General features: G+C 36.4%; 1 protein-coding gene across 3 annotated transcripts in view; it reads right to left on the bottom strand.

The window, feature by feature from the left end:
• JMY (junction mediating and regulatory protein, p53 cofactor) overlaps window positions 1-13,477 on the bottom strand; it is a 75,559-nt gene that overhangs the window by 25,810 nt on the left and 36,272 nt on the right. For all 3 annotated transcript variants that reach the window (XM_061187936.1, XM_061187937.1, XM_061187938.1), the window contains exons 2-3: window positions 11,774-11,947; window positions 1,022-1,172 (exon numbers count right to left, since the gene is read on the bottom strand). In XM_061187936.1, the coding sequence (XP_061043919.1) occupies window positions 1,022-1,172; window positions 11,774-11,947 (325 nt within the window). The remainder of the gene's footprint in view (window positions 1-1,021; window positions 1,173-11,773; window positions 11,948-13,477) is intronic.

The raw sequence follows: 13,477 nt of genomic DNA, 5'->3' as shown, positions 1-13,477 counted from the left end.
TACTCCTCTTCTAATATATAGATAATACAAGGAGATCTTATATAGATCAATAGGGGGAAAACAGCCCAATAGAAAAACAGGCAGAAGACAGTAACTGGGAAAAAAGGAAGGATATGCAAATACCAATTATTACATGAAAACAAAAAAGATGAACACTCAGTAATAACCAAAGAAATGCAAATTTTAAAAACATGGTACTACTTTTCATCTATTAAACTGGTTTTTCTGTTTTTTTTTAAAATGACAATGCCAAATGAGGCTGAAGAATCAAGGAAATTATTCTCATTCAGCACAATTGCTTCGAGTGAAACTTTTAAGGAAACGTGGATTTGCTGAAAGAATAACTTGAATAACTACTTTAATGCCAGGTATACAGAGAGATTATTAAAATAATGAATAATTTAAACTGCTTCTCAGGGAGTGGTGGAACGATTTCTGTGGCCTCCTATGGAAGGGAGTTGGAAGGAATGGACCTTGCCAGACAGACCTTGCCAGATGTATCTCTTCATTTGGCTTGATTTGTATCCTTTATAAATTGTAATGGTAAGTATGTGTTTTCCTGAGTTCTGCGAGTCACTGTAGTGAATTTTTGAACCTAAAAGGGCTATAGGAACCCCAAATTTGTAGCCAGTTGGTTAGACGTACAGATGGCCTAAGGACACCCCAAATTTGCAAGTAGTGTCTGAAGGGCAGGGAGTCTTGTTGGTGACTGGGCCTTTAAGCTATGACGTCTGTAACTGTGAACGATTATTGTCAGAATTGAATTATGCTATACTAATACCCATCACTTTTAATTTTTTTAAAGGTGGGCTATATGTAAACACATATGCCTAGAAAAGACTGAAAGGATATATCTTAACTTGTTAATAGTGGTCTTCTTTAACTGCTAGGATTATGAGTGGTCTTTAATTCTTTTCTATATAACTATTTTGAACATAAAATACTTAAACCACTCATTTTTGAAAATACCTCCATCCATTTTGAAAATACCTAACAAAAATAATTCTACTGGGAAACTCACCTTTTTGAGCTTTAGCTGTTATTTCAAAATATTTGACAGTAAGATCTTGAATGGACAGCACAGCCATATGAGCTTTCCGCTGCCAATCAGCATCTTCTTTTTGTAGACTTTCAATTCTTCGGGGACCCAGGTAATCATTCTCTATAGAAATCTATAGAGAGAAAAAAGAAAAATGGAAAAGATCATTTCTTTCTCTCTTTTAACATTTACTGAACGTTTATATATCAGGCATTGTGCTTGGTACTAAAAGAAAGAATACTTGTTTTTCCCTGCTCTGCAGTAGAAGCTATCAATTTACAAAACAATTAAATTAACAATAATGTTGAAGACAGTTGATGCAGAAATTTGTTCCCCCTTCCTCCTCTATCTTCTTCATCCTTCCCTCTTCTATATATAAGTAAATGACATATAACAAAATGTTTAAGACTGATTATTTTCAAGTGCTGGGATGAGAAATTTATTTCCTCCTTTATGATAATTATATTTTCAGGTTAAGAATTATCTGTGCCAATAAAATGCTTATTTAATCATTGACATAAATAAATAAAATAAGATTGACAATATATAAAAATCAGCCTATCTGCCTACTGAAGGATTCTGGATATAAGTAACAGAAAAACTGGCTATGTATTATTTATAAGAGTCACAACTAAAACAAAAGGACAAAGGAAAGTTGAAAATCAAATGATGGACAGAGGTGTGCCAAGTGAATGTCACAGAAGTAACAATATCAATATTAAAGTATAGAAAAGTGCTAAACCAGTATGTTAATATGGAAGAAAGGTACAGTCCAGGAAGAACAGCAATAGACCCTCTGTACTGCTTTACCACATACTGAGAAAGAGACTTAAAACTTAAACAATAACACCATATTAGGATGATGGGGAAAAAATATTATAGAGAAAAATGTTAACCCACCCCTGGCACACTTAAAAAAAAAACTGATCAAGTAATTTATCATACACCACTAAAAAATTATAATGAATTTCAAAAGTAGAAATAATGCAGGTCATAGTCTCTAAACAGTACAATAAATAGAAATCAAAGGAACAGTCTATAACAGTTGATTTAGTCTTGAAGCAACAATATACTGCTCCTTAAGCAAATGAAGTCTTCCAGAAAGAGGGAAAAACGTATGAGCACTCACTGTAGTGCTCAGCACACACAGAACAATTAATTAGCAATGTTAAGGGGACAGTGGCAAGGTAGACGAAGAGGTCAAGAATGATCCTAGGGTTACTGGGAAAAAATATGTACATGGAATTGCCAAGGATTTCATTTTGCATGCTAAGTTTAACTTTGCAAGTCATGTCCAGAGATATAAGCTTGGGTACCCCTGACACACTAGAAGACATTTAAAGCAATGAGAGTGAATGAGTTCATGTAAGGAACTGTAATCATATAAGTAGCAAGATTCAATGGAGGAGAAATCAACACTATCAAACACTGCTTAGGGGTCAAGCAGATACACAACAAGTACCCATGGGCCTAACAGCATGAACTTGGCGACAACAGTTCTGCAGTACAGGCAAATTCCTTTTGCCTATTAATTCCCACCATATCTTCAGACCTCAGTCCAATTACTGGTTCATGGATGTCGTCCCTGACTCACCATTATAGGCAGTATAAGCTCTTCAATCTAACAAATAGCCTTCATTCTTAAGTCTTATCACAATCATACTTTATATTATTTTATATCACCTGCTTTCTGCTCTGAATGTTCCATGAGGGCAGAGAATGCACAAGTGGTTTTTATCTCTGCTTGCTTGCTTTTCACTAGCACACTGCCAGGCATGAACTAGGTAACCTACAATATTTCCTGAATGAGTGAATAAAAATTCACTTCCATACATGTTTTTAATGAGGAGAGAAATGTAGACACATGTATAATACTCTTTTGAGAAATCTGTGTGAGTGAATAGAGGGGAAAAAAGGGTGGAGAAGAGGATAAGGCTTAAGGGTAGGCACTCTGCTTTATTTTAATGGGAGATCACAGAGCAGGTTGAGAGGGAGAACCTATGTCTTCCCCTGTGAAGAAAGAACCCAGTTATGAAAAGAATCTGAAAAAGAATTATGTACATGTATAACTGAATCACTTTGCTGTACACCTGAAAGTAACAAAACACTGTAAATCAACTATAATCCAAAATAATATAAAAATTAAAAAAAGAAAGAATCCAGTTAAAAATAAATTGGTAGAGGAGACGGGAGGAGAGAAGACACAAGACAGCTATTTTTAGATGGTAGGGTAACAAACCATTTATCGTAGGAAGACTCATTAAGCAAATATTAAAAACAATACTAACCAAGGTTAGTGAAGTCACGGTGAAACAGGCACACATAATATACTGCTGGTGGAACTATAAATTGATTAAAACCTTTTCTGGAAAGTATTTTATGATACCATAATCTTTGAACACATTTAGCTGTTTAGATCAGGACAAACTTTATTGAGGCCCATTAATTGCAGAGGGCTTTGAAGGAGGGGTAGGATTTTGACAGTTACATGGGGAGCATATGGGAAAAGAGAACCACCCAAAAGGGATGCTGTAGGTAAGAATTAACCTGAACAAAAGCCTTGAGGCAAGTAAGTTCAATGCATGGTAAAGGACAGAGAGCAGTCCAGCCTAGCTGGAGTTTAGGTAAAACAGATGAAGGTAGTGGGAGATAAGACTAGAAAAGTAGGTTATGATCACTATGAGGAGGCTGAGGAGTTTGTACTGCATATGACAGGTAACTGGAAACCACTGAGGGATTCTCAGCAATGAGTGGCATATTTAGACTTCAGTTTACATTTAAGGTTTTAGAAAACTTGTTTTCTGTAATAAAACCATCATGGTTTTGTGCTTTCATTTGTTGTGATTACCTCTGATTTTTAAAACAAGTTAAAAAGCAAAAGATTAGTGTTCACAAGTATGAAAAAGAAATTTAATAAATTGGTATTATGATAAGTTTAATAAATTGTAGCAAAAATTTAAATTCTTACTCGGCACGTTATGATGGAAGTCCTTTTCAATGACATGATTAAACTTCGTATGTTTATCATACCTAAGACCATAAGCTAGGTTAGCTAAGTTTTTCCCCTGACTTTGAAAGTCAAAATGTATTTAGATTCTATCAACTCCCAAGTTCAACCTTCTGCCTTGTGATGCTAGGGTTCAGGCTCTGAAAACCACATTCAGCCTTTGCCAACAGAAAGGGGTGGAGGAGATTTCAGAGTTGAAGGGAAGAGAAGATCTGCTTCTTCCTATCTGTATCACTTGACTTTCCTGTTTGCTGTTCCTGTGATCGTCATCCCAGACTCGCTTCTTCATCCCAGCATCTGCAGTACCTTCTTAAAGGAGTTAACAAAATCGAGTTTGCAGTTTTTTAACCTTCGCAGAACTGACCTCATTTGTGTGCCCAAGACAAACCAGCACCTGTCCACCAGTGCCCTATCCCCAGAGATCTGGTTTTCTCCATTGAGATCAGACACACCAGCACTAGAAGAGCAATGTCTTCTTTCTCAGAGGTCAGCTCCACAGGACCTATCCTTTAATAATTACCACCTCTTCCCTTTGTAACCCCCGATCCTAGGAGTGGCGGCTGCTTTTGCAATTAACTCTGATATCTTAGAGTTGCCTTCTTATCTACCTTGTTAACAACTTTATACCTGGTTCTTAAAATTCCCTCTGTTGAAATAACTAATTTGATCTTCTGGTCAGACCAACAGACACAACTATGGAATAGAAATGTAATAACCAGAACAGGCAGTGCTCAAAATTCAAAAATCTTAACTCAGATCATGAAGATAGAAACCCTTTTCACTTGCATAGTTAAACACTGTACAGAAATGAGAAACCTTGCATTATGGCTTTTTGAAGAGAAAAAACAATATAAAAAATCTGGTGGTAATTATTTGGCGATAACTTGTTCTTTGTTGTTGGATTATTTTTACCTTCATTGTACATGTATATTCAAATATACAGAAAACAAACATGCTATGCTTTTTAAATGCTGGTTTTTTACATGACTTCTGAAACTCAGTAGCTAATGCTGCAGCCAACTGTTTAAAAACATGATTACAGTTTACTGTACCTAAGACATTAAGCTAGGATACTGAGTTCACTTCCTAACTTGGCAAATTTGAAGATGTACACCACTGGTCAGCTGGATCATGTGCTAAAAACAATGACACCTCTGTTTTCAATTTTAGGGCTAGAAAGAAAACAGTGTCTGTTTTTAAGATGGAAAAAAATGTGTCAGTTTAGGTAGCTAGGATAGTGAGACTAGTTTATAAACACAAATTTCTTGGCAAGGAATTACTTATAAAGTACATCACTAGCTTGGATACTGGGTTTTAGATGAGAAGCTGAAGTGTTACTTCTGTCTATTGCTGAGATTGTAATTAAAAAAAAATCCAATTCTTAGGTGAAACAAATGTCAAGATAAACTTGTCAATATACTGATGTAGTAGAGACCTTAATGTGAATTTTCCAGGCCCAGGAGTCATCTGAAGGTGACTCTTGATTAAGAGAATGACATGATTAGACTTGGCATCATCTATTTCATGCATTTTTACATTCAAAGCAAATATTAAGTGTACTATTCCCAGGAAAGAGTGTGAAATGAGGCATTTTTTGAAGGTAAGAGACATCTAAAGACAAGGAAACCAAAGGAAAAAATAGTTGAGGTAAGAGATAAGTACCTTAATGTATAGTGGTAGCACTATATATTTCACAGTGTGCGTGGTAAAGTATATAGTGGTCCAATGGTGTAAAAATTGCACCCTGCACAAAACCAGGGGGTTTGCCAAGCCATGCGTACTGCTGCATATGCCCATTTGTCTGCTGGAATAAGGGTGGAGGTGGGTGACTTTTTCTATTTCACACAAAGACACCTTTAGATTTGCTTGGTCCTGGGGAAGGGTGGAGGAAGAAGAGTACATTCAAGTTTCAACTAGAAGACAGCTGAATTGCAAATGACATGACTGGCTACAAAGGGGAGGGAAAAGCTGAGGGTGTCTTCTAGTTTCTAGCTTATGTACTTTCAGCAAGTCATTAGAAATAAGTTGGACAATGTGTCTGAAGTGCTTATAGTTAATCCAGGAAGACTACCAGTAGGTCAACTCGCTAACTAACCCTGACTCATTAAGACACTGGGCCTAAAAATCTAGAGAGGATCATCTAGTTTATTTTTATTTATTTACTTAAGCTTTTTTTTTTGGTCACGCCACGCAGCCTGCAGGATCTTAGTTCACTGACTAGGGATTGAACCTGGGCCCTGGCAGTGAAAGTCCTAACCACTGGACCACCAGGGAATTCCCCAAGGATCATCTAGTTTAAATCTCATTTTATGGATGAAAAAACTGGGGCCCAGAGAGAATGTAACTTTGAATTTAGTGTGCTCCATCCCTTAGCTGTTTCAAATTTTATTAGACACGTGGTTCTCAAACTTCATATCAGAAATACCGGGAAGACTTGTTAAAACAAAGATTGCTGAGCTTCTCCCTAGAGTTTCAGCAAAGGAGATCTGAGGTGAGGCCTAAGAATATGTATTTCTAACAAGGTTCTAGGTGATACTGATGCTCCTCGTCTGGGGGTCACATTTTAAGAACCAGTGCATTAGAGTCCGGGAGCTTCCGAAAGGGGTGTGTATTTTAAAGAGGCTAAAGAATAAAAGTCAAATTCCATAGGATGAGATAGCATTCTAGCCCCTGACCATCATTCCTCTCCTACAAATCCTTAGACTGAGGCATATCAAACAATTCACACCCTGTGGTATAACTAAAAGAGCAGGCTTTGCAGTCAAACATGTGTTTCAATCCCAGCCATGCCACTTATTGGCCTCCACTCATGGTGCTGGGTTGGTGATTCAGTAATGTTTGAGTAACTTATTGTGACTAAAAGCCCTAGTATTATGCCTGTTCACTATACCATTCCTGTTTTTATATATCTATCTGGAATAGTCTCAATTCCAATCTCCAATACAGACATACGTACTCACTTCCTACTGAATCCTTATTCTTCAGTGGTGAAGCTTGATAATCCCCTTTTCCATATATCTTCAGGCAATGGTGATCACCTCATTTTGCGTCTCTACGTAAACTTGTACATACTGCTCATTTTTCTTTTAAAAAATCATCTGACTTATAAGTTACATACAACAAAATGTACCTGTTTTAAGTGTAAATTTTGACAAATATATATACCCGTGATAACAGGCACCATAATCAAGATTTAAAGCACATCAATCTCCCCAAAGGATTCTGTTACATCTGCTTCCTCTCAGTGGATCTCCCCGGCCCCACCCCAGGCAACAGCTGTTTAGGACAATCTTCTAGAATTCCATGTAAATGGAGGCACAGTTTATACTCTTTGTCTGGCATCTTTTGCTCAGCACAATTTTTTATAAGCTATTTAATCAGGATTTAATTTACATACACTGTGTTCAAGTGAATCCATCTAAAGTGCTCAATTTGATGAGTTTTGATTGCTGTATACACCCAAGAAACAACCGCTACAATCATGATACAAAACATTTCCGTCACCTCCAAAATATTCTCGTACTACTTTGCCATCCATAACTTCACACATATACAGGAGGGTATATACCCTCCTGTATGTGGCTTCAACTTAGCATGACTTTGACATGTGTCTGTGTTGTTGTGTCTATCAATGGTTAATTCCTTTGCTTTGCTGAATATTATTCTACTATATGGAAATATCACATTTTGTTTATCCATTCACCTGTGGATGGTAATTTGGGTTGTCCCAGTTTGGGGCTACTGGGAATACAGTTGGCACGAACACTGGTATGTAAGTCTTTTTTGTGAACAGATGTTTTCATTTCTCTTGTATAAGTAACTAAGAGACAAACAGCTGAGTTGTAAGGTATTGTACAGTTGACCCTTGCACAACATGGATTTGAACTGCATGAGTCCACTTACATGCAGATTTTTTTCCCCATAAATATTACAGTGCTACAAGATCTGCTGTTGGTTGAATCCACGGATGGGGAACCACGATCTGGAAAGCCACTTTGGGACTTAAGCATCTGAAAATTTTGGTATCATTGGCGGGTCCGGGTCCTGGAACCACACCCAAGGGTTGTTCAAAGATCAACCATATATGTTTAACTTTTGAAGAAAGTGCCTGTTTTCCAAAGTGGTTGTACCACTTTAAAATTCTGTTAGCAATGTATGAAAATTCCAGTTACTCTACATCCTCACTAGCCCTTGGGAGGGCCAGAATTTTTTCACTGTACTCACTTCAATGGGTGTGTAATAGTATCTCACTGTGGTACCAATTTGGATTTCCTAGATGAGTATGTTGAGCATCTTCACAAGTGATTATTAGCCATTTCTTTGTGTCTTTTTAAATATTAACTCATATTGAAAATTTTGGGGTTTTGTCTTACTGAGTTGTACAGTTCCTTTTTCAGATGTACTACAAGTTATTTTCTCTCAGTGTGTGGCCTGCCTCCTCATTTTCTTAATCTTTAAAATAGCAAAAGTATTTAATTTTAATTTTAGTGAAGTCCAATTTTACCTTTTTTTTTTTTTTAGTTTTTGGCTGAAGTTTTCTGCATCCTATCTAAAAAACCTTTGCCTTTCCTTCTGAAAGATTGTAAAAACTTCCTAGTTTTGTTATAAAAGTTTTATACTATGAGCTTTATGTTTGGGTCTAAGATGTATTTCAAATTAATTTTTGTGTACGGTATAAGATAAGGAAGCCTGGACATCATTATTTCTATATGGGTATCCGCTTCTAGCACCATTTGTTGATAAGACTATTCTTTCCCCCCACTGAATTGCCTTGTCATCTTTGCAGAAAACTAATTGACTATATAACCACAGGTTTATTTCTGGATTCTGTTTAGTTCCATTCATTTACACATCTATCCTATACTATCACCACAATGTCTGGATTTCTCTAGCTATTTTATAATCTGCTGGTTAGTTTAAAAAAAACAAAAACACCCTACTGGAATATTAATTTGAATCTACAGATCAGTTGAGAACTGACATCTAAACATTATTGATTACTGTTAATAGATTATCTTCCAATCTATTAACATGGTCTATCTCCCATTTATTTAGGTATGCTTTAATTTTTCTCAGCAAAGTCTTATAATTTTTCAGTATATAGTCCTTTCATATATTTTATAAAATTTATCCCTAAACATTTCATGTTCAGAGATGCTAATGTAAAAGGCATTTAAAAAATCTTGATTTCAACTTCATTTCTGGAAGATAGAAAATGCAATTGAATCTTTAATACTGACCTTGTAACTAAACTTACAGATTACTTCCAGTAGCTTTTTTAGATTCTTAATTTTTTTTATATCTGCGATCACATGATCTACAAATAAAGAAAGCTTTACTTTTTTTCTAATTTATATATGCCCTTTTTTAAAAAACTTTATTTATTTATTTATTTATTTATTTATTTTTGGTTGTGTTGGGTCTTCGTTTCTGTGCGAGGGCTTTCTCTAGTTGCGGCAAGTGGGGGCCGCTCTTCATCGCGGTGCGCGGGCCTCTCACTATCGCGGCCTCTCTTATTGCGGAGCACAGGCTCCAGACGCGCAGGCTCAGTAACTGTGGCTCACGGGCCTAGTTGCTCCGCGGCATGTGGGATCTTCCCAGACCAGGGCTTGAACCCGTGTCCCCTGCATTGGCAGGCAGATTCTCAACCACTGCGCCACCAGGGAAGCCCTATATATGCCTTTTATTTTTTTCTTGCCTTATTGAACTGGCGACAAACTCCAGAGAAATACTGAATTAAAGTTGTGGGAGCAGACAATCTTACCTAGTTGCCAATCTTAGTGGGGGAAGAATTCAGTCATTCACCATCATGTATGATGTTAGATAGGCTTTCCATACATACCCTTTATCAGCTCAAAGAAGTTTCCTTCTCTTCCTAGGTTGCTGAGATTTTACCATGGATGGGCAATGAACTTTTTATCAAGTGCATTTCTGCACCCAGACATGTTGATTTTTTTTCCTTTATCAATAATATGGTGAGTTACATTGATTAGTTTTTGTAATGTTAAACCAATCTTGCCTTTCTAAGATAAACCCTAATCACAGTATATTATTGAATCCTATTTTTCAATATTATGTTAAGGATTATTGCATCTACATTCATGAGGGATGTTTATCTGTCGTTTTTTTTTTTTTCTATAATGTCGTTTGATTTGGATAATGCTGGCCTCAAAAATGAGTTGGGAAGTGTTCCCTCTTTTAAATCCTCCAATGATCCTTTACCTGGCCCTGGAGTTTTCTTTGTGAGAAGGTTTTAAATTATGAATTCAACTTTGTTAATATAGAGCTACCAAATTTTTTCTATTTTTTCTTGACTCTATTTTGACAATTTGTATTTCTTTAAGGAGTGTATCCATTTCATCTAAGTTGTAGAATTTTTTGGCACAAATTTGTTCATGTTCTCTTACTAGCTCATCATCATAGTTGATGGGGCATTTGAGGGGCAATGCAGTAAAATATGATTTTTACCTTTGAAAATGTTAACAGTTTAAGAAATATGTTGTCTGTTCCTCCTCACCTATACTCTGCTTCCCAGGGGAAAAAAATGGAGTAATAAGTGACGCTAGTGGACGATACAGCCTGACAAGAAGGTTCAATCCATTTGCTAATGTTAATACTCAATACAAACCATGATATAATATGAAAGCAAAAATTCACATAGATTCTGATAATCAGTGTTAAGCTGTATATAGATTATCTCAGCTAAACACTGCAGCCTAGTTTAGAAGTAGATGGGGCCTCCATGTATATCATCCAGTTCATCCCTAGCCTTCCAGTCAAGTTTTCAATGGACAAATATCTATAGTTCATTTTTTAAAATTGGAGGAAACTGTAGTGTCTAAAAATTCTTAGTTACTAGTTACCATTTTACCCAAAATGCCAAGTTTATGATAAAACTGACTTAACAACCCAATATTTTTCAAAAGTATTAATAAAGGAGAGTGTGTCAATTATGTGACAGTCTGTGTTGCTCCATATCTTGACTCATTAGTAAAGAGAAAAAGACACACAGACATGCTTTACCTTGTAATAATTTTTCAAATATTATACTACTCATTCTTGCCCCCAAGCATAAAGTTTTCAGAATAAGTGGCAACTTCCCAGATATAAATTTCATAAATAATGTTCCAAATTCACGCATTAATGCACAAAGTTTTTTAATATCCTAGTTCAGCAATATTTCCATGTGAATTAAACACAGCAACACTGATTTGAGGTCAGCTATAAAACCAAACCCTTAACACTTGCCTCAAAAAATGTAATATATATTTTACACACAAAAGTCAAATGTCATGAATTTTAAAGCTGTACCATTAATGCCTTGTAACTTGCAAAACAAGGTCTTCCCAAAACAAATGTTCTCAAAACTCCTGCTAAAGAAGTCTAAGACTAGATAATACCCAAAACATTAAAAGGGAGACCGGAGTAGATGGAGAGGGGGAAAAAAAGCACAGGAAAGGGGGAAAAATGGGAATCTCAATGTACTTACAATACAAATTTCCTAGGTTTTTCTCAGCCCTGGCTACTCAGCAAAGTCACCTTTTCAGATGCTTTTAAAATGAGGTGTTCAGGCTCTATGTATCACAAAACTACCAAACTAGAATCTCTGGGGACAATGGATCAGATATCTACATTTATAAAAGCTCCTCTAATAATTAAAATGTATAGCCAGCCACGCTGAGAACTATGAAACAGGCAGGTTACTATTTAGATTTAAAAAAAAATACCTTGATCTGCTGTCTTCGTAGCATGGCAAGTTCTCGCATGTCTCGGAATGGCTGTAGTAAATACTGATAGAGTTCAGTTGTGGCTTCTGCAAGGCTGCTGTAGGCTTCATCCTCCATCTGATATAAGTCCAGAAGCTCTATCATGCTCTCTGTATTCTTGTGCTTATCCAAGAGCTGTGGAACAAGAAAATTTCACTACAAAGAAATCCAACTGTAATAGCCTATAAAACTTGCAAACTCCCTATCACCTCAGGACCTTGGAACTCTGAAATGCAGAATTAAAGAGAATGAGGAGCACTAACTGCTTTCATCACTTATCTCCATGCCTTAGGTGTCTTACTACAAGACCACTGCCTAAAGCATCCTTTTCTAACTACTGTCACCATATTACTCCTGTTCTCTGCATTTTCTGGAATTCCATACTATCTGCCTACCCTTAACTCTTAAAATTTTTTTCCCAGCATCTAGTAGCTTTCTCCATATTTATATAATCATTGCTAATCTACAAAGTAGTTATCAACACTTGCCAACATTATTCTACTAATTTTCCCAAATAATCTTGCCACTCTTTTCCTCCTCCAAATTTGGAACATTCCCTCGAAAACTTCAACTCATGCCTATCACTTCCTTCAAAATCTAGGTGAAAACACCCTTCAACTCTATTGAAGAGTTTAAGACTGACTATAATAGATTTTTATAACTTTCTTACTTTGCATTCCTTGGTACTCACGTGTATATGTATGTTTATAAAGATATTCATTCATTTCTCAACAAGTTAGGACTGAGCATCTTAATACATGTTAGGCACTGGGCATACAAAAACATGGTTCCTTTCTTCGGTTTGCAAAGCAGAAATAGAGAGACAGATGCAGAGAACAAACGTATGGACACCAAGGGAGGAAAGTGGGGGTGCGGGGTGGGATGAACTGGGAGACTGGGACTGACATATATACGCTAATATGTATAAAATAGGTAACTAATAAGAACCTGTTGTATAAAAAAATAAATTAAACTCAATTTTAAAAAAAACATGGTTCCTTTCTTCATGGAGTTTACTGTGTAGTAAATAAACAAACTAAATAAAGTTTTAAAAAATTACAAACTGTGATAAATGCTATGAAAATTATTACTTTTTAAAAAGTAAAGAATAAAAGTAACACAATGAAACAATGGGTGCCAAGAGAAAGAATAAGAGGTGGGGAGATGCTGAAAAACTATGACCTAGTTCAGAGCAGGTTAGAGAGAAAAGGCTATCCACGGAAGCTTAAGCTGAAATTTAAAGAACCTTTGAATGAACCATGTGGCAGACACTATTTTATTTTTATTTATTCATTTTTGGCCATGCTGCATGGCTTGCGGGATCTTAGTCCCCAGGGATTGAACCCAGGCCCACGGCAGTGAAAGTACCGAGTCCTTACCACTGGACCGCCAGGAACTCCCAGGACACTATTTTATATACTTATTCTTGGTGTCCATTTACTTGGTGACAGTCTCATCTCCTCAAAAGCACAAAATTCTGCTATTCTTTCTCATACCTAAAGTTTCCACTACTATCCTCTTTCCCAGCTTCTTGCTTTGGTTATCATATTGTGTTGTACATATTACAGTTGACCCTTGAACAACTGTAATACGGGGTTAGGGGCGCCAACCCCTGCCTAGTTAAAAATCAGCATATAACTTTACAGACAACCCTCCCTCCCAATC

The sequence above is a fragment of the Eubalaena glacialis genome, chromosome 4, assembly GCF_028564815.1.
Source record: "Eubalaena glacialis isolate mEubGla1 chromosome 4, mEubGla1.1.hap2.+ XY, whole genome shotgun sequence".
Lineage (NCBI taxonomy): Eukaryota > Metazoa > Chordata > Mammalia > Artiodactyla > Balaenidae > Eubalaena > Eubalaena glacialis.
This window is presented reverse-complemented; position numbering and strand designations above follow the sequence as displayed.